Source organism: Lissotriton helveticus, chromosome 11 (genome assembly GCF_964261635.1).
Source record: "Lissotriton helveticus chromosome 11, aLisHel1.1, whole genome shotgun sequence".
NCBI lineage: Eukaryota > Metazoa > Chordata > Amphibia > Caudata > Salamandridae > Lissotriton > Lissotriton helveticus.
In genome coordinates, this window is record NC_136072.1 from 155,701,952 (window position 1) to 155,725,123 (window position 23,172).

Consider the following 23,172-nt stretch of genomic DNA (forward strand, 5'->3'; position numbering starts at 1 on the left):
CAGATCAACATTGCACCCTATTTTCCATGAGTTGACACAAACCAACACCTCCACTCAACTGCATGGCCCCAAATCGTGAAACGTCAACTGCCTATCTGACATCAACTCCACACAAATGGATGTGCTCACCCCCACTCTCACTACAATAAACAAATGACTTATAACTAAGGGTGGGCGGAGCAGGCGTAGTGCCTCTACGTGTAGCTCCATTGAGTTTGAAAAAAATTCTGTGAAGCTAAGCATCACTCGGCTCCCTTGCCACTCCCAAATGCTTTAAAATTATAACAAGAAGGCATTTACCTGTGTTTCACTGCCTCCCCTGCCTGGCCGCGTTCTCCTCCCTGCTCCTCGCCGCCTCCTGGCTCCTTCTCCATTGAAAAAAACACTATGTTGAACGTTTCGCTAGTGCGCATGTGCACTCGCAAGATGTACAACATAGTTTTTTTTCAATGGAGGCCACAAGAGGAGGAGCAGGAAGAAGATAAACCAGGCAGGGTGGACACCAGAAACACAGGTAAGGGCCTTTTTAAAAAAATCCTTTTACAGCATATGGGAGGGGGAGGTAGCGCCTAACTCTGCTCTGCCACAGAGGCAGAGGTTTTGCTTACTCCGCGTTCGCCACGGAGTAGGCAAATCTCTGCAAACTCCACTGGAGGAGCAGAGTTACCCACCCAGGGTTACTGATAACTGGAAAGGTCCAGTCTCCGTTAAAACACTACATGTTTCTCACACTGTTAAAAACGCCTGCTTTAAACCCATCAGAGCCTAATAAATATGTGAATTTTTAAAGTAATGGAAAATTGATCACTATTCACCTCCATACCTCAGAGACAAACAAAATACTGGACCCAACCATTGCAATTTCCTTCCAAAACACAGTCCATACTAAGCCTCCAAAGCATCTCCTGAAATCTCCCAACCACCTCTTTCACTCATACACATCAAACATGCAAATCTACATGAAAGTCATTGGTTAAGAGGAGAAATTTACCAACACCTCATATTGCCTAAAGGAAAATGAAACCTGGATCAGCTTAAATCTCACTGGCTGCGAGACATGACCGCAAGCGTAACAAGGCCCACACTACCCCTAACAAAAATGAATTCATCTGCTCTATCAACAACCCCCAAAACATTTCTTCAAATAAATGATCCCAAATAAAATTCTAAATGGAAGCCTGCTTCACCCACAATTTTCCCTCTTTCAAGTGACTCAAACTAATTCAGTTAAGCATGGTGCATGGTTATATGTACAAATAAACCAATAAACATTACTGAATGACACAAGCATGAAAGTATTCACACGACAAAATGTGTGCACTGTAGGCTACAGCACATGGGAGGAATTGGTACGCCTTGAACTTCAAATCATATTAACACTATTTTCTTGTTTATTAGGCAAGGAGGCACCATTTTCAAATTGTAGGCATCGGATAGGTTGCATGGAAGGAACACTTATGTTTTCAAATTATAATTTTTTTTAAACCCACAATAACATCTATTCGTTTAGAATAAAAAAGCATGAAAAATAAAAATTTAGACGTAGCTTTCTCTTTGTAGTCCTTTATTTTGTGTACTTACTCCTCCCACAGTAATGTACTGAAATGCATAACAGTTACATTGTACAAAGCATTTAAAGAAAGTACCTCAACTGCCGATTATTTCAAAATCAAATTACAAACAGAAGAAAATTAATCTGGTCCCTTACTGAAGGGCAAAATAAATGATCACAGTCATCTTTTTCAACATAGGTTTGGACACTTAATTTTACAAATAGGATTAACATGAACATAACATCACACAAGCTTGCAGACAATCAGCATAAAATATTGGGTACAGTTTTAATCATAAGAATCATGCTTCCATGAGAAAATTATAACTGTTTATACAATCAAATGAATATTTGGTTTACAAAAATCCAACTCATTGATTTGTTTTTGTTTTTTATTTTGTTGCAAAAAAAATGGGAATGTAAGAAAAGTTGAACACAATTTAGCACTTACGTACACAGATCAGTTTCCATTCATCTTGGAACTCTGTGGGTGCCTAAGATGCGTTCTAGTGTAGGACTAGAATAGTGCTATTTGAAATCATCATTAGCTGCTTGACAGCAAATAAATACAAAGTACACAAACAAAAAAAGAAGGAAATGACATGATTGTCTAAAATTAAAATGTCAGTACATTGATTTGGCAAACATTTAACAAGAAGACAAATTAGTGGTACTAGTGACGAGGACGGTCTTGAAACAGAATTCCATGAATGTCAACCTCTTTGAGAACTGAACCTTAGATGATTCTTCATATATACACAGTACAAGTCAATGATTTGTTTGTTCACCTCCACAGAGCAGTCAAGAAGATATTATTAAGGATGTGTCTGTCCCATTGTTGGCTTCCAAGTCAACTGAGAATGTCTGTACAATGCTTTCAGTCTTCAAAGAGTTATACATCACGTTGCAAAAAGAAAATTCTTCCAAGGCAGCAATTGTTCTTAATCCTGTGCATGAAATTATGGAGTACAAAAACTGTATTCATGTCAATGTGTGCTAAAGGGTGCATTAATGCAAACTTCAACTCTCCACACTGGATGAACTGGAAGACATGTTTTGCCCAACATGGTCAAGATCTCCATTGAGACGCGTCGCAGTTGCATTGACCTTCCAGAAACCAGCAGCTGCCTTAGCTGTGCAAAACAAAACGATGAGCATAAATAGTGTCTTCTTTTTAATTAATCAGTTTAAGGTCACCAGACGTTCGTGAGAGACCCTGCAGATTTATAAGGCATTCTGCTCAGCAGTCTTTTAAATAGTCCTATAAGAAAAGAGCCATGCTACGGGTTGGACTTGGTCCCACTCTGGTTGGATGTCACAATGTCATACGTGGCTTACTGACTGGATAGCACTGGATTCTGCAGCGGCTCGTGCCATTGTGTGCCACATGTTGGTAGAATTGTGTGACACAGAATGAAGAGATTCCTTCTCAGAGAGAGAGAGCATCATAGCATATGCCTGTAGGAAAAAGTAAAAAAATACATATATATAAGTAGCGTGCACATCTCCGCGTTCATTATTACAATAAATAGACACCTCTGTGAAATCTCAGACAAATCATTTTCATGACTTTCTTGCAGGTTTATGAAAACAAACGGATGTAAAGGATTAACGTCATTTAATTGTAAGAGGAACTTATCTATTTGTATTTCCTGGCATATTTTGTAGCTGTTAAGCCCCCCTTTGATCTCCTAAAATATTATTTTAAATGTTTATTTTAAATTAACTGTTAATGTAAACTTATAGAAGTACAATATCGGGAAACAGCGTTTACAACGCTGTCATTACATCACGCTACTATTACAACACCGTCATTACAACAACTGTGTTGTTAGTACTCGAAGAGCAAGTTAGTCACCTGCGAGAAGGGTTGGAGATGTGCATTAAGGAAGATGAAAGGGTGAGGTAAATTCTCCTAAGCAGGGTCTGGTTTGCTTGCTGCAGGTGCTCGGTGTGGTTTTAGGGGGGTATTTTAATTTTCTTGCTACTCTGTTTCTTCCCTTGAGTACACCTGGATTCAAATCATTTCAATGGACGAACTTGTTCTGCCTAAAAGAACACCTGAAACTTACTTGAGATGTTACAGGATTACTAGGGTCTCAAACTGAATCTGATGCTTAATCTGATGAAGGAAACTCCATTCATCTACAAATGGCAAACATGGCACCCACTGTTTCATTGGAAGTTATTGTTATGAGAGTTAACCCATTGAACTACGGTATATGACAATACAGACATTTGCAAATGGAAATGGTAATAGTCAAGCGAAAATTTACTCTTTTTATCAATGTGCCTTGACGGTATTTTATGTCCATCTCACAACTTGACACACAAATTAATTACTCAGTTCTTTTTTCACTTCCATGTACGTTACATGTTTATATTTATCGTGAATACATCCTAGTTCATAATATGTATATTGTGAACATTCATTATCCTTTCGACATACACATTTTGCATTCAACTTTAACACTAGTGTATTAATGCTTGTAAACTCGTATGTATATGATTTAAGTAGGGATTGATTCTATGGATTTACTTCAGTAGGCACCTGGACACCTAGCTTAAGACTTGCCTTTGCCCTCCAGTTCCTGCTTATTCCAGACTGATCCAGTGACAACGCAGTTGCATGGGTTTTCCCGCTGGGGATTTCCCCGACTGGGTTTTTCCACTCAATTCTTCCCGCCAACAGAAGCCCCGCCCACCCCAGCACCTATTTAATGCAGCCACAGTAGACGTGTGTAGTGGGCATGCAAAGGTGAGCCAGAGGCAAGGCCGCCTGCACCTGTCCATGGCTTGACTATACCCAGCGGCACGACCCCTGGCCCTCCCTCTCCCTGAAGACTCACCATCACCCAGCTCTTACACCCTCAACCAGGGAAGCCGCAACAGACACTGCTATCACGCCAACCCACAATCCATGGGAGGACCTTTCACCTGCACCCAATGCCACTTCACCTGCCACTGCGCACACACCAGCCCACTGACCAGCCCCTCCCCAAAAACACCCCCTGAATAAAAACACCAACTCGCACGCGCCCTTCTCAACACACGCTCAATATGCAAGCATTCCACTGAATTATGGGACCTCGTCGCCACCCTCCCACCAGACAGTCTTCCTCACCGAGACCTGGCTCAACCCCATCACTGCCTGAGAGATTGCCACAGTGATCCCCAACAGATATAAAATCACTCACCAGGACCGCACCAAAAAGCTGGGAGGAGGAAGAGCATCATCAGAAAAGCGACCATACAGTGTGCCACCACCACTGACACCACCACCCCCATGGAACATCTCAACTTTAAGCTCCACACGGACAGCAAAATAACCATCAGACGCACCCTCACATACCACACTCCATATTCTGCAACACAATCACAGACTTCATTGTGCCCGTAGCTTTAGACTCCAAGGGCTAAATCTTCCTCCGTGACCTAAATTTCTACATCGAGGAGCCAATGATAAAAACACTGCACTCATTTTTTAAAGTATGAGCAGTCTCGGAGTGACACAGATTGCCCATCACCCTACACACAGCCCAGGACACAGGCTGGTCCCAATTTTCACCTCCAGCAACCAAGTCAATTACAACCATGTTACGAAACTCCCATGGACCAATCACTCCATCGTCCAACTCAGCATCTCCAGCACCCGAACTGCCACCCCCAAGATGATGAATACCAGTCACCAGAGGTGGAACAAAATGCCGGAGACCAGCTGGGAAAATGCCCTCAACACCTCCAACCCTGCTACTGCTACCAACCTCGAACATGGAGTAAAAAAGTTCAACACCTAGATAACCAATTGTGCAAACAGTATTGTCCGCATCAAGAGCAACATCCAGAGAAAATCCTCCAAAAAGGCCAGCTGGTGCACCCAAGAACTCAGGACAGTGAAACAGGACAGCAAACTGTTGGAGAGAAGATGGCGCATCAGCAAGGACACCTTCAACAGGGCAGCCTTCAAGACCTCCCTCAACCTCTACCACCGCCTGCTGAGGGCAACAAAGAAGCCCTTGCTGCATGCATCGAAACCAGCGACAGGCACACCAAGGAACTTTTCATCATCATTAAGGAATTCTCCAACTCAGGTCCTAGCGAAAACATCATACCCTCACAGGAGCTGTGCGACACCTCGCCCAATTCTTTCACAACAAGATCGCAACCATATACAGAAGCTTCAAACTCCAACCCACACCTATGGACTTCCTCAACTGATATGTCACCATGGTACCGACACAAACCACACACTGACTCACCTGGAACATCCTGTCCACCCAGAACACTACCTCCAACATGTAATCCATTCACTCAGGATCTCCCACAGATCAATGCCCGAACCACACCCATAACCCCAGAAACAAAAGGCTCAGACCCCCTACTCAACACCTCTATCGACACCGCAACAATTCCCCGAAGCATGAAAAGAAGCCAAAGTAAGACCACTACTCATCAAAACCTCAGTCGAATACAGCGAAGTCAGAAGCTACCAACCAATCTCCCTGCTCCCATTCCCAGCGAAGGAACTAGAAAAGATCAACAATTAACTAATGACACAACTGGAGCAGAACCAGCTACTCGACGCCTCCCAATCCAGCTTCCATAGCAATCACAGCACTGAAACTGCCCTGATCGCAGCCAACGACGACATCCAAACCCACCTTGAACTAGGAGAAACAGCAGCTTCGATTATCCCCAACCTCTCTGCAGTCTTTGACACCATATCCCACCACATGCTGATCGAAGGTCTCCTTCCCATTGGCATCCAAGGGAATGCACTCAGATGGGTCACCTTCTTCCTCACCGGAAGAACACAGAGGATCCACCTCCCACCTTTCACCTCTGACCCCAAGGAGATCACCTGCAATGTCCCTCAGGGCTCATTGCTCAGCCCCACGCCCTTCAATACACATGACCCCGCTGCCCAACATAGTCAGATCCCATGGTCTCAACATAATTTTCTATGCAGGCAACACTAAACACAACCTCTCAATCACCACCCCACCACCACCAGAACCAACTTCCACAGATTCATGACAAACATCCCTGACTGAATGAAGTACAACTGCCTGAAGCTGAACACAGACAAGACGGAAATAATGATCTTTACCAACAGCACCAACATATGGAACGACTCCTGGGGACCATCAGACCTAAGACTCTCTACGACTCCCTCCGACCATGCCAGAAACCTCAGAATCATCACTGACAACAAGCTCAGCATGAAATCACAGATCAATGCCGTCTCCTCTGCCTGCTTTCTCCCTCTGTGCATGCTATGTAAGATCTTCAAGTGGCTACCCCTACACATGAGACGCACTGTGACACAGACTCTCATCACCAGCTGGCTGGACTAAAACAATGCCCTCTACATAGGAATCACGGCACACCACCAACAGAGACTTCGGACCACACAACGCCGCAGCCAGACTCATCCTCTGCCTTCCCCAACAAACCCACATTACAATCTCACCTCAGGTAACTCCACTGACTCCCTGTACAGAAGAGATGCCAATTCAAGCTGCTGACCCACGCACACAAGGCACTACACTACCAAGAACCCGCATACATTAACCACCGCCTGTACTTTTACCAACCATTGAGAAGACTATGCTCCACCTCTTTCACTTGCCCATACTCCCCACATCTATTGAAGCAGAAGTGGAGGAAACTCCTTCTCCCACAATGCAGCAAAGACCTATAACAGCCTCCCCATGCACCTCCGGGCCATCACCTCACTTCCGGAATTCCAAATGGCTTTCAAGACCTGGCTGTTGGAATAAGCCTCCAGGACCTGCAACCACCTATAGAGAGATTACCCAAGCTTTATAAGTTCTGATTGATTGAAATCCCCACTTATGTTTCATATTGTGTTTTTACATCTGTAGACTGTTCCACAATTTGAAAATAAAAATAAATATTCAAATAAACAAAAATGTTTATATTAAATAACACTGTTAGAAGTAGGTTCCCAAATGGGAACATGAAAACATCTTTTTCGTATTAGCTGTATTCATATGAATTTCAACATTTTTTTTTTAAAAGAAGTTGACAGAATAAATATACAAATGGATAGTGTAATAGTATAGCTATCATCGATTCACTCTAAAAAAATAAAAAAGATTGGTACCAGTAAAAATCAAGGACTCCGCTTCTACTTTTACACCAGAGAGTGAAATGTTTCTGAATGTTACACTGACGTTTTATTCAAAAATACAAATGTTAACAGTATGATTACATTTATTTTATTTCACAGATTTGTTAAATAGGACTCAGCTTTTGATCACTATCAAAATATTTATTTACAACTATGTTTACTGCCAGCAAATAGACAAGTCTTAATTGCCACATTCCTAAACACACTCACCATTACCTGCGACTTAGATTTCCTGTACAGTGGTTGCTTTAAATCCTCCTGCAGGTGAGAAGACGTATATGCAGCCAACTCAGATTCACTGAATTGATTTTCTTCAAAGTTCCTCATTTTGAGACTGTCTGTGAAGTGCCTTATCTGGTCCAGGGCTGAAAGTCCGGATTTGAAATCCTCATCTTTATACCTAATATAACCAAAGCAGATGGTGATATTTTAAATAATCAACACGTTATGTATCAGATGCATGATTTTATTCACACTCTAAAAAGAATACACTCTACGCTTTTATCTAGAACATTCAGTAAATAACAGTAAAAATATGTGTGTGTGGAAAAAAAAAATCAAAAATATTGAACAAATACAGAAACTCAGTAGGGACAGTGGCTCAGTTACTAAAGACCTTTTACAGAACACAATCTAATCCATATGTTACATTATAAAATGTAATACCATGGCTGCTGTTCTAAAAGTGAATCATATCTATATTTGGAGATAACAGACAAGTACATATGTAACAGATTTTCTGGTTTTTGTATTTTCGATGTTTGAGTCCGGTTTGTTTTCATTTGCACTTTATCCTACCTTTCATTCTATAAATCATGCTGTCTCTCCTGTATCCTTTTCCATAGTATGAGACCCAGTTAAATAGTTTTCCTGTTCTGATCTGTATAAAACCTTGACTGTATCGCTAGTCAACTTCCCCAGGTATATATGCTTATTGATTGGGTCTTCAAAATTCAAGCATTGCTCAATTGTCTTCAATTTTTTAATACACTATTACATTTCTCTTTAATATACCGAATCTTCAGTGTGCCTACCTGCATGTTAAAGGTGGTGAAATAAAAGGATGCTATATCTTGCTCACAGATCTAAATTATGCAATAACTAACCTCTCAGGAGAATCTTTGCAGCTTCTCTCTGTGTTCATTTCCTCTTCATAGTCATCTTCGGGGGTTTCTTCATTTATGTTAAGTGCAATGCATTCCTTAAGTGCCTTTTCCTGGCTGTCACTTTCATCGTCATCCTCATCATCTTCATCTAATATTCCTTCATCTTCGACCTCGTCATCATCCATGATGCCGGACACTTGACTTGCCAACATAACCTTTTCATCTGTGAAGTGGCCGCCATTCACTCTGCTACAAAAAAGAAAATATAGAAAAGAGTGATTTTGGTCAATGTCTCTATTGATATATATATATATATATATATATATATATTTTAATTTTTTTTAGAGTTTCATATAGCGCGAACTAGACCTGAGAAATCGGGTATCAGAGCACTTTACATGAGCACCAGTTTTGTTACAGAAGGACACGCTGATTTTTTTGTTAGGCACAGGGAGATAAAGGGATTTGCCCAGAATCACAGGATGTTGAGCATCGTTGCCAAGACTCAAACCCAATTTCCTCAGCGTCGAGGTCGACCGCTCTAGCCTTAAGGCTACATCCTCATGATTGATATACTCAACTACATTAATTTAACAGGGCACCAGGACTCCACTTGCAGATACACTGTGTACAAGTACAACCTTGCGGAAGAGTTATTTAAAATTATGCAAATATTATATGAATTGTAAATTACATTTATATAACACTTACTACCACTGATAAGGCATTGAAGTGCATTGCAGCAAGAAGCACACTACTCCAGAACTCAAGATTAAATTTAAAGTTAAATAGCTAGTACATTAGTAATACGTGCTCTTTTTTCCACTTGTGGATTAGTTGTGATTAAGTGTACGTTTTTGTGAGTTTAGTAGTGTTGGCACTCTAGAAATATTATTTCGACTATCTGGGAAGGTGGACCATTGGTGTATATTTCCACACATAATCGCCCACGCCCCCGGCCAAAAGCAGCCTATGACACTTTGAGGAGGGACAGGCCAAGATATGAAGGAGTTAGAAGATTGGCACTTATTAAATCATAAAATAAACTTGTATTTTAAATAACATTACAACATCTGACCCTATAGAGATGTGAACTACAAAGAAATCTGATAATAAACAAGTTGCAGCTCACCGGCTAGTAGTAGCCGCCACGGTTATACATTATGTGACAGATGACAGACATTCTAATTGTAGTAAATTATACGTTGCAGGCACCTGACCTGCGATGAATCCCAGTTTCCACCCAAATAGGAGTTTCATGATCGGATAGTAATCTGTTATACTGGTTCCAGACCAGTTCCACAATATCGCCTTTGAAGTTTGCAGTTGTAGCCCTTGCCCAGACTCTATAATACGCATCATGCTTCTGGTTAATGATTTCAGTCAAGCATGAATGCAAGATGTCGTCAGTTGATGTTGAGAGAAGGCCTTGAGGTGTAGAGCACCTTTAAGAATCTACAAAAACTAGCTGGGAGTAGTTTGATTTTTTTTACATTTTGCCACCCCCTAGTTTTTTGCTTCATTCAGTTTTCTGTTCGATTTTAAGGGCTTATTTACATCAAGACAAATGTCACACTACTTTGAAAGAACACATATAGTATAATTAGTCTTTTTTTTTTTTTTTAAATGTTTTCTTTTTTTTTTTAGAAAGACTGACCCGGGCACTTTAATAATATTAACACAAAACAAAAGAACCCCATTGCACTCACTACAAAGTAAGGAGTGATTAATCCAGAAAAGGAACCATCATATTTAAATGATTAAGGAAACATTAGCTGAAGCCATGCATCTAATCCTTATTAACGCCTCGCTGTACAATGTCTGTTTTGTCATGGTTATTACAGCACTACTTCCTACTTATTTCAGGTGAAAGATATTAGTAATTTAAGAACTCAGTACACTTATTTCGACATTGCTACATAATCTGGACATCAACGGAAAAGAAAATTCAAGACTGATTTGTCAACTTGTCGAGAATTCAACAAGAACATTTTCAGAATATAAACAAGGATTTGTACCTGGGTAAGCGAAACCTTTTGCATAGGCAAACTAATTACCCATTTCACTTGTCAAAACAGTAATTTGCAAAGGTTACAATATCCATCAGAAGTTGTCATAAGTGTCACATTTAGAATGGAAACCCCACAAGACCTGGAGAGCTCTGCTTTGCAAGCTTTCTGTGTGGCACATCTGGAGACCAGATGTTGGAAGAAAATGGACAATCGAGGAAGCAATTGGGTTTGAATATTTGTATCAATGTAACAGGATCTGTTTTCTTAATGAATATATGACATTTAGGACATACATTTGCTTTCTAAAGTTAAAGCAAATGATCGCAATAAATATAAAATAAACCTGTAAATATATATCTACACACACACAAAAACTACATTTAAAGTGAAATTATTCTTACAAAACAAAATTCTAAAAAAACAAAAAAAAAACACATTACTATTAACACTAAGAGGGAGGACCTGGAATGTAGCATTACTTATTGGTTTGAATGAGTTTTGTTATTGAATGATGCATCAGTTACAGAGCAGAGGCAAATAAGATTCCAGCAGTCACACCGTATGGGCACTAGAGTACCGACTCACCATTGATGCAAGCAAAAAACATAGGAATCGATCAGTGACAAACGCCGAACCATTAATCTTGGCAACACGTATAAAGAAGGTACGCCTCTACAGGCGCGGAGTAGTTGATACAATCATCATGCTCTAAAAATGCAACATCTGTTTCATCACATTGTACTAAGGCCCTTGTGATAGGGGATCCAACATGCACTCCCTCCCTTAAGTAGCTTCAGTAAAAGCGGTCTCATCAAAAAGACAAAGCAACAACTAAAAGGCCTCTAATTGGTTAATAAGTAGCTCATGCACAGCTTTCATTGCAAACAGGATTTCAATCGGAGGCGCTGCCTGATGCGTTGTTTGACTTCCGTGCACTCCCCCTTCAATGCCACAACCGCACATCCTTCGCAAATCCTTCTCTTAGGAAGGGAATGTACCAAAAACAAATGCTCCAATGTGTCTAATACTAGGTAGCAGAACAATGCTCAACACTTTTAGTACGAAGCAGACCAAAGTCCCTTCGATGGACTACATTCTTACAGCGCCAATGCAGCTATTTCACTAGTACAACAATATAAAGATTATCAACACTGGCTTGAAGAACCTCATCTCCAACAAATAATTATAGACAGATGATGGGTCTGACTGTTACATTTGGGGTGGAGTGCAGTCCATTGGAAGCTGAACATTCTGGTTTTAAGTACTAGTAGATGAAGTGGCTTTAAGTTTTAATAAAAGTGGCATGAATCTTACCTTAGGCTAATGAAATAATTTAAAACATAGTTCAAATTGTAACAACTTTACCATGGATTTGATGACTTCAAATGCAAAGCTTATGGGTTCTCCGCAAGTAAAGCAGAAGTCTCATACACATAAAACTATACTTGTTTTGATATATGACAATTAATTTACGGAGCACTGTGGGTTCGAGGTAACAGTAGGCCATGTAATCAATCAGACCCGATCCAAAATGAACGGTATTGCTTCTTATAGAATTTAATAGGACAAGCTTATGACATCCCTGTTCCAGGACCCTATGTTACCCTAACATAGCAAGGATCTTATGAAAATGAAAATTCTGCTTACTCATTTAGGATCAGCATCATATATTTAGAAAACAGAGCAGTATAATGAGACAACAACCTTTGAAATGTTAACTAGCCCTATGGTTGATGTCTAATGCACCTTTACATTATCATTGCATAGGATAGCGGTCACTCACCTCTCGTCTGAATTTCTGGGGGAGTGCTTGTTGTGGCTGCTATTTCCAATGAAATTTCGAATTTCAGTAAAATAGGAGTCTTCCTTGTCATCTAGGATAGGACCTGTGCTTCCCAATTCAGAATGAGGCGATGACGTTGCTGTACCTTTAAGATGCCAGAGAGAGGATTGTTGATTAATGAACAATTGTACATTGAAAACATATGCTTTTATGGGAGCTAAAGAAGGCTTGCTTTTTTTAAGCTGTAATCAAGATTGATAAGAACTGTATTTTTGTTATTCCACAAAACAATGTCATTGCTTTTATTTAATAACCACTTTATGAATTTTTAAAGATAACCGTACACAGTTAATCCATTTCACACCAAAGTACAGTACAATAGGAAGTTTGTCAGTATTCACACAAGGTTATGATCTCTCGCCCTCTGGTGATCTGATTAAACATTCCTGGAAGCAGCAAAACAGAGCCCAGACACCAAAAGTAGAAATGAGAAAAAAACATCTGTATTTGGGATGATATCCTTACTAAGAGACCTAGACCCAAAAGGGTCCATCTAGACATGTTCTCCTACAGACAACTAAACACAATTGAAGGGTGAAGGAAATGGTTATAGGATGAGTCCCCAGCTAACATTTCAAAGTCGAGTTTCATTTACCCTCTGAGGCATGGCTCAGTTCTAAAAGTGATTTTAGACGTATGTCATGTGTGGGGTGATTTACTGGAAGAGAGGATAAATTGCTAGACCGAGAGCACTAACCATTCCCTAAGTGCATTTCTTGAGCTCCGACACACGAAAAACATTTTGCATTGAGTTTAAAGAGGGCACAAAGGTAGCTCTACCTCAAAGATAGCATCAATCCTATGGTATGTCCACAAAATGTGGTAAAGGGACATCATTTTAGGTGAGCTGAAATGTTTGTGGATTTCACAGCACTGTTTAAAGAGATGCAGTGGACTGGTGGATCCTGTGGGTTCTTTGAAATTGTAGGTCACTGAGACTCCGCCAGTATAAACAACTAAAATTCTTTCCCTTAGACATTTGAATCTGATAGAGATATCTACAACTAGGCCGTATATTACAGAATTCTAATATACAAGGATAGATTAAAAAAACACAAAAAACAATGATGTGGTGCATACAAGAATTCCAGCAAAACTAAATGAAAGGTAGTCTGAACTTGTGATAAAAGCAACAGTCAATCTCAGACTACGAGATCTGGTCACTAATTGTACTTGAGAAAGAATGTTTGGACATGGAGCCAAGAAATGGGGCCGATGGCTAAGGGACTAAACAAAGAGATAATACTTCACATTTGGGAGACTGGAGAACACCACTGACCCCGATCCCTGACACGATGGTCAACTAGAGGGTGACTTAATTGCAAAATGAATTTCCTTGGTAAACAGAAAATATGTGTTTCATTGGAAAAATTACAATCCACTACAAGCTGGCTTTTAGTTGATTTAACATTTCAATAGACGAGAACTCACTGGCACTTGTTAAGACATCAAGAATGGCAATATCTCAATTGTCCTCGGGTCATATTGTGTTTTCCAATATCAAAACTAGCTACAGAATACTAGAGAATTTGTTGGCTCATAAGAATGACGATAGGGAATTAATCTGCCTTACAGGCAAAGGAGATGTAAAGTCTGTAAATGATGTGGTGGTAATTGTGTAAATGGCCATATTTAGTGATGCAACTTTTGTTTTGAAGGGGAAATTTGATTTACAGATAGTATCATCATCTGGCTTCACACTTATCACGTGGCAGGGTTAGGCCTGGGAAGAAACACTGCCATTTTAAATGCACGCATTTCTCAAGTTGCCTTCTTTTTTCTACACAATGACTTTTGAAACACATTTGCATGCGTGACTGCAGGATTAGTTTCTCTGAAACCATGTTGCTGGCAAATACACTTCATAAGTACACTATCATGACACCTTGAACATTTCGTACAAGGCCTAGATACACAATGTGCAATGTTGTTTGTTATTTATCCATGCGGCTACTCGACAATCAGAAGACAAACAAATGTGAGCCTGGCTGAAGCCTCGACACAGAAGCATGGATGACGTTATTATAAAAAAAGACACGCATTTCTGTGCTCAAATTTGAGGCACACTCTGCTGTCATTGCAAGGTCATTGCTGTGTCGGAGTCTTAGCCCAACTGATTCCTGTTACCCTCTAGGGATGTCCAACTTGTGACCAAGACAGGGGCCTACATACCTTGCCTACAGGTAATGGGGGATCATCCAAAAGGGGATTCTTGGATGAACATCCACCCTAGCCAAATAGGTTAGGATTGCATAGTAGGAGTACACTATATCAGTACTTATATCCCAGCATATATACACTTTTTTAGCACGATGGTGGAATAGTTTATTCTTTTCACTGTCCTGATATTAGTAACCACTTTTTTGCTTCAGTCTTGATTATTGAAGCGCATATATTTTATAAAAGATTCACAATGGTTCAATGAACATTGAAAAGGCCCCTTTGTGCATTTCTTGTGTATCTCTGAGCAAGCACAAGTGACTGAGTGGAAAGGTTTGAGATCAGTTACCACAATTTTGGGGAGGAATCAGAGTGGTCATGTTCTTAGGTTGCCCAAACCATTTGTTACCTTATTAGGTTTGGGGATACTTATGATGGCACTGTGAGCTAGCCGGTCTATTGGCCAGCATATCCTGAGGGGGTGGACAGAATCAGTCTGGCACCTCTAGAACAATTACGTTGTCCCACAAACAAAGTTCCTCCTGAGAAAGTGAAAACTGTACAACACTTTATAACTGGCTTTTTTAAAGAGCCTTTGCTTACTATTACATTTGCCCAAGACCAGCAAATGTTTGTTATTAATCTTGTAACCTATGGAACTGCAGAATCTGAAAAAGGTAGTGAACAGTAGCTTACAGTTGTGACCTTCTTAAAGCAAGATCATGAACAACAGTATCAAGAGAGATCTTTAGACTATCACCAAGGAAACTCAAAGGCCTGGGAAGTTAGGAGCAGAAGCCAAAGTGCTATCAAAACTTGGAAATCCAAGAGTACTCGGACATTGCCCATAGGGGGGCATTCCTCTGTGAAGCTGTATGATATCAGACAGGACAGACATTAACAGTTCTACTCTAAAACAGCCTGGATTTTGGCATCAGCATCAATCACTTTGCAAGGAGACACTCTTCAAAAGGCCATGTCATTTTGTATAATAATTCAAATGCCACTTCTTAACAGTGTTTTTGGCATTTTCAAGCAATATAAATACCAGGTGTTACTATTACAAATTATCAAGGCCAACCTAAAATTAACCCAGGCCATTGGAGGGATCTTAAAACTCCACACAAAATCGACTATAAAGTCAATAAGTCCCCCAGTAGTAATTTTTAAAATACAAGCCAGGGGATCAGCCAAATATGGGGCAGAACTGTGGGGGCATTGCTCAGCAAATGCCCTCACAGTAACTGAAAACTATTTTATGAGACAGATTTTAGGTCTGCCCAAAAATACAGCCATGGTCCCGCTTAGAATGGACCTGGGCATTAGCCCCATAGCAGACATGATATTGTCGCGTCCACTGTTGTACTGGCGACGTTTGTGGAGTACCCTAGAATTGGCCTACTATAGGGTTGAACTAAAAGCTGTATTGGCCACCTTGGGGGCGGGTAAAATCCCCTGGTTGGCCTTCATCAGGGACACATCCAGAGCATTGGGCATGGGAGATATGTTTATATGTTAAAAATCTATGCTCTACACCTGAAGCTTCTTGTGTTGTAATTTCAAAAAATCCCTAGCCTGTGCTTTGAAGGACTACAAACTGGCGCGTCTCGCGCAGACAGTTGACACCTCAAGTCTAACTTATGGATACTTAGATTCCAAGTGCCATTATAAATTTGAGCAAGAGACAGACACTATGCAACCCATATTAGCCCAAAGAAATGTATCTGCAATTTAGGTATGGGACCCTCCCACTCAACGCATGCACAAACAGGTGGGAGGGCGCACAGGACGCTCCTGTCCTAGGTGATCTGTGGAGGAAGAAACTGTCATTCACGTAGTATTCTTCTGCCTGGCATATAAGATCCCCAGATCTAAGTGGGTGATCTAAGTTTGCAGAAACCTGGGTATCAGAAACTATAGAGTATTTTTTAGGATTTTAAAAACAGATACTGACCCGGTTACTGCGTTTGTGATATCCAAATTTTTATTTGCAATGTGGACTAAGAGAAGGTATCTTCTTGATAGTGGTCTTGTGAGTTTGTAACATTTGCAGCTCATCTACTCCTGCCTAGGGCCATGTGATACAGAAGGACAACTCGCCTGGCACTTGTTGACTATAAGGTGTAATATTTTAAATGGTTGCAAGAGGCTGTTGGGCTCAGTCTTGCTTTTATATGTTTCTTAATTGGGTTTTAATATTTATATGTTAAATTATATTTTTAAGATTCTTTTAGATTTCCCATACTGCTGTACATTACTGGTCTAACGTCACCAAAAGGAAATAACCGCATATTTCTAGTGTATTGTATATCTCTGCATTTCCCATTGGATTTATTTGCTGATTTTATATCAGGTTGTTAAAATTGTATTTTCTTTTATGAACTTTTATGGCTATATTAGCCGAAATAAAGTTATGATGATGATTACTTTGATTAGGGTAAGGGTAATAGTACACAGTGGATCAACCCTTGAAAGAAGAATTAAAACCGGTTACTTGAAGGTGACACGCAATCTTTCTGGTTTACGACGGAGAGTTTTATGTGCAACTGTCACTTAACTGGAGAGAAGTAGTGTACTAATGATTTTTCAACACCACCATACATAACAGTAAGAATAACTCTCTGAGTTCTATAAGGTTGCTATCTCAGGCTGGAACCACTCCCACCAAACGGGAGGAGATGGCAACTGTGGTCTTGCTAAACATAAGCATGGCAGCCAAAGAACTCTGTTCCTCTTAAGATTTTGCACCTGGTCTCTAGGTATTTAGTTATGAAATTAAATACACCACTGAAAACAAGAAACACCACTTCTAGAAATACGGTCCTCTAAATGGAGACTACAAAAGCAAGATCTTTAAACATGAAATAATGCCCCATCATTTTGATAATGAGGTGGTTACTTTGAACCAAACTTTTTTTTAAAAGTCACATTAAATATGACCTTTATATTTTTACCCAATCGGACATGGGATTCATAAACTAACCTATTAAAAGCAATATAAGAAGTTATTAGCATGCAATATGTCACTAGCACTTAAATGAAAGTCTGCAGAAGACCATTGTGTTACTTAGCCAAACTAGATCTACTTGCATGATCAGCGATTCCCATATAAAATCCAGTCCCAATCCAATTTATATTTCATGTAACAGTCCATGTAATCTTTGCGCCATATTATTACTAGTAGTAGGGATTTGCTAGTCTATATTATATATATATATGTGTGTGTGTGTAAAGGTCATAGGGTATTAGTTCCTTCTATGAAACACTAATGAGACCTTTCAAATTTGGTCAACGTGAATTGACACTTCAAGGAACCTATGCAAATAGATGAGACAAATGATTTGAGGACTGAGGTTGGGAACTTAAATACCTACCCGATATGTTCCCATTCTCATGTTTTTTTAGATGTCTATCAAGGTTGGTCTGTTGACCGAAACACCTGTCACATAAGTGGCATTTGAAGGGTTTCTCCTTGTTGTGAATGTTGCGCACATGCCTCTGCAGGTTGGAAGATATGCTGAAGGATCGATCACAGTACTTGCATCTGTAACAAAGGAACATCTTATTAGTGACAGAATACAAAAAATGAAATAAAAAAATATTTTGCTCTCCTGTGAGCAAAAGCAATCCACTAAAATATTTTAGAAATGTGGCCTGCCCTCAAAACTTAAAAATTTGCCGAATTCAAGGGAGAGGTGGTTATGTTCTCCTCATCTACATTTTGAAGAAATTAAATTTCCATTTAACTGCGATTACTGAGTTCATCAGCTCAAGTCAGTAATCCATGTTAGAAAATAGGCAGATAATGTATTACCTGCATTCAACTAAAAAGGCCTAGGAAATAGGGACAGACCACACTCCAAAAATACAATAGGAAGCAACTAGTGTGCAGGTCCTCCCTAACGTTTCTACTGCCACTGCTCTGCTGGCATCTTCAAATCAGCTAAGCTAGTGGCATTTACAAGAAGAAGCGCTTTGCCATTATTGATGTACACTGTAAAGAAGACACTGAAGATTTAAACACAATTTCATTTGCATTTATTGCATGTTATGGTTATAGAATACATTACACTTAAAATTTCACATTTAACACTGAAAATACGCAATTCCTCACTTTAAAAATTATTTTTATACCCACATTCCATACGTAGAAGTAAAACACCTCCACGTCAAACATTTATCTGATCTTTACCCATTTTAATAACTACTTTACATTTTAAACTGAAAATGAACTAAGCGCTGACATGAGCAGGATCAGTGGTATGTACAGATATTTGGTCTAAATACTACTGCCAAAACGTTCAAATGTTAACCATGACATGGTGGACCGCCAACATCAGCCTTAAAAATTGAATAATATTTTAGAAACGGATTCATTTGAATTGACAAATAGCCCTGAGGTCTAGGGAGAACCCCCCAAAACAGAATATCAGTTCAGAGAACTGAATACCTGAAACTCTTATTCCTAATTTAAGCCAATAAACCTGGTTTAGGTGGGACAAGGCCTTTGTATCCACTTCCAATCAGAAGAAGCATATTGTATGAGAAGTCTTTAAGAGGTTTAACATATGTTAATTGCAAGATCCCAGAGTGGGTGATCCTTTGACCTTTTGTGAAAAAGCGGACCCGATTTTAATGTTGACCACATTACTAGTTTTTGGCTTACAGTCAAAGTGATATATGGAATAACGGCATTGCAAGGATGTGCAGTTTGTAAGCAATTTAATTTCATATTTGGCTATTGATAACACCTATTACGGACAGTGCTAGAAAATGGCTAACCGTTGCTTGAATGTGCTATGTGAAAAACAAGATATACACAACAGATTACATTGGTATGGACTGTGTAATAACCTGCATGTCCTGATAAAGTTACATCCTTCGTACACTGAGTAGTATCTTTAAAAAGAGCCATTTTTAATAAACTGAAATGATCAAAAATTGCTTTATTTACCACTGCCTGGCACACAAAAGGTGAGCTGGTAGTCGTAAGTCCATTTACTGTCGTAAGTCCATTTACTCTTGGGAACATTACCCTCCGTTCACATAAAAGAATGCTGGATTAAAACCACACAAGGTTTGGGGAGAACATTAAGACATACTTTGCTTGTTAATGCCTGCGAACATCATTTAGTGAGCATTCACAAATTTCACTCTTGCCCTGGTCCACCCTGGACCACCATTGGTCAGAGATGAACACAAGTTAAGGACTGCAGTAATCCCTTTCCAAGGTGGAAATGGAACTTTGTGGAATGTATATGTAGGAAGGTGTCTCTCCACAAGGTACACTGTTCTCATCTTAGAGAAAAAGAAAAACACAGAAAAGTAGTATTGCACAGTGGTACTTCCTTTCTCCATTATAGAACTGGGGTGTCAGTACAATTGTACATTGTGGAAATGCTACCTCCCAAAAAAGGTGCGACTTTCCTTAAGAATACACTTGCGACCTGTGCAGCTTTGCATATTCCCATGGAAAATACTGTCAATTTCAAGCAAGCGTAAACATGTGATGTTTTTTTTTTTTTTAATCAAGCCCTTTATCTTCATAGAGCAAAGTGAAAATTAGCATTGAAATTCAATTAGGAATTCGTTTTTATATGTACACACCACCTGGTTTCTAGTGACATAAAATGTCATGTGTCTCAAGCCGGAAGCAAACAGTTGTAAAGAATAACCAATCAATGCGGATTTTCTAAAGGGGCGGGGAGAAGCACAGTTTTAACCACTATAACAAGTTGGGTCAGTTCAGGTCAAAGACAAAATCCTTGACCCTGATATTCATAATCAACGCACCAATCTGTATAGCATCCAATGTCCCCATGTCTGTATGAGGACCACTGACACTTCTAAAGTACGGGAGGGACTGGAACAGCGCTCACTATTCAAGTCATGTGACTTCGCAGCTGCAATACGGTTTCAGAGTGATTTATGCGCCGGCATAAAACAATGGCTGCATTTCAACTAACTGTGCTAGATTAGCTGGAATAATTGATTGCAAGGTTTTAAAAGTCCAGCATAAAAATGTTGAGATGCTAAAACTCCGTGCTAGAATAGATTCTGCTTAATGCACTGCCAATAGAGTTAAATGCTTTCCAGGAAAACAAATCATGAAAGAAATTCCTTTTAATACTCAAATAAGGTATCAAAAGATGTTTTTCTGCTCAAAATTGCCCTGCATGATTAAATCTCTTCATGAGGAATTAGAGAGCTTGATTGCTGATCCCAGGGGAGGATCTGTTATCTTCCAAAGCCCAGCAATAAAAAGTCAAAATCTTTAACAGTGAGCCAAAGTGAGCAATTTAGTCTATCGCGTGGGTAGCAGAGGCATCAATTTTCATACTCTGCGGTGATTTGGAGTCCCTAAAGCTTTCCCTGTATTGCTGTTTAAGCCACTACTAAGACAAAACCCAACTAATCCAACTACTTGTGTTGGCCATGAGCCATCTTTTTCCTTCTTCTCTCTGTGCCTCCATCGTAGCACATTCTTGCCCTTCATTTAATCAATTTATACCACAAAGGGAGCTCTATAATCTCATTTGTACATACAGTAAGTAGTTCTGTTCAATGTTGACAAGTTATTTTGTATTTTACTGCTACAAAACACAAGCATGGACTGCCAGGATGTTATTTGGCCAGGTCTGAAAACAGAAGTACTTGGCTCTATTTCATGACATCTGTGGAGCGTATCAACCAATGAGAGTCAGAGCAGCTATGAAATGCTACAAAAGCGATGAGGCTTATTAAGCAACTGCGGTCAACTAATTATGACGTAGAGCTAGCGAGCTTCTAAGTAAACAATAATTTGACAGGTAGTACAAAACAAATACTATTTTACCTTAAACTTGCACAAAAGGACCGGATTTGCAAAGCGATTTGCAATCGTGTGGAGCCTGAATATCGACAACAGTAGAGCGATAGGACACCATATCGACAACAAAATATTGAAAATAAAAAGATCAATAGGTAAGTAAGTATAGCTTTTCTAGATCTCAACCCACATATATGCACCTTGGAGATCTAGATCTTCAAGGTACATAGAAGTGGAGTAAGGATTAGTAAATCTGTACCACTCTATATGCATTTAGCTTTCGATATTTCGTTCCTCGATATTCTTGTACCGTGATATTCTGTGGGGGTTGATGTTTAGTAGTACAACCATTTACATCTGCATGGCCAAGTTTATGCTGAAAATGGCTCCATTTACACCCATCATACAGATGCAATTGGATACTTAGCCAGCATAAACTGTCGTACAATTATAGAGTACTAAACCCCTTGGAAGCGGTGGGCGGATGAAGGAGTGGTTTGCATTGCAATATTGTGATGGCTCTCAAACTTGTGTGTTTATGGCTTTCACAAGCTCTTCTCTGGAACAGGTTTACACCAGGTATGGACTAAAGTAACTTCCCTTCAAGAGTGGGACTTGGAAAGGAAACCTTAAATATCGTTGTGGTGTAGTGGAAGGGGTTTCTTAAAAGGTAAACCTTTTTCCCCATGAAAAAACAAAGAAATCAAAAAAAGGCATACATTTCACCAAATTAGAGCTATACTCTGCAACATTCCCAGTATTATGTTTGAAATGTGGCGACATGGACAGCTTTCCAAACTTACTTTTGGGAACGTTTGTGAATTTCCCAAATTTACACTGTTACGCCTATGGGTAGGTAGGTGTTCGTCCGAGGGTGCAAATATGCAACACTGTAAATCTGGCCCTATGTTCTGAGCTGAATTTAACACAATACTGATACTGAGGTATATCCTACACCTGACAAAGATGTGGCTAAAACTGTGTTTTGCGGCATTCAGAGTTGAGAATCAGAGACTAGGTAGCTTCATTTCAGAAGCATTTCGAACCCAAATTAAAATCTCGGTTCACCAGTTAGGAATGTTTTTTTTTATTTTTTTTACTGGATCTAGTTAAGGAAAGTCGTTTTTGTTTGTGTGTTTTTTTTTTTACACACAAACATGTGTAGAAGAAAGATTGGCAAGATAGCTCAGTGAGTTAAATGTTTATCTGCTATGACCTGGCTGTAACAAGTGAAATATGCTGTAAATAGCTGTCTTCTACTGAAACAGTTTGTATACGAGTTATTAACAAATACATAGTTTTTCATCATCCCACACTTTTCATTAGTGGCAATTAGAATGTTTGAGAAAGTAGCACTGGTATGAACACAACTTGTCAGATGCTTGTACCTGCAGGAGGAGCTTGACAACAACACTAACAAGTCCTCTCTAGAAGTCAAAGAAAAAAAATCCACACAACTTCAACAAATGGATGAGTGGAATTACATTTTGTGTTTCACCCCTAATGACACATCATTCTGGTTGCCATGTGTCTG

General features: G+C 39.7%; 1 protein-coding gene across 12 annotated transcripts in view; it reads right to left on the bottom strand.

Annotated features, from left to right (window-relative positions):
* Positions 1–1,547: 1,547 nt before the first annotated feature.
* The window catches only part of MECOM (MDS1 and EVI1 complex locus), a 136,049-nt gene continuing 114,424 nt past the window's right edge, over positions 1,548–23,172 (bottom strand). For 7 of the 12 annotated variants that reach the window (XM_078665933.1, XM_078665930.1, XM_078665935.1 and 4 more), the window contains 5 exons: positions 18,205–18,374; positions 12,611–12,755; positions 8,816–9,064; positions 7,920–8,109; positions 2,735–3,010 (listed from right to left, as the gene is read on the bottom strand). In XM_078665933.1, the coding sequence (XP_078522059.1) occupies positions 2,876–3,010; positions 7,920–8,109; positions 8,816–9,064; positions 12,611–12,755; positions 18,205–18,374 (889 nt within the window). In that variant the 3' untranslated portion in view covers positions 2,735–2,875. Of the gene's footprint in view, positions 3,011–7,919; positions 8,110–8,815; positions 9,065–12,610; positions 12,756–18,204; positions 18,375–23,172 lie in introns of all 12 variants that reach the window. The other 5 variants (XM_078665932.1, XM_078665939.1, XM_078665938.1 and 2 more) reach the window with 1 other exon arrangement.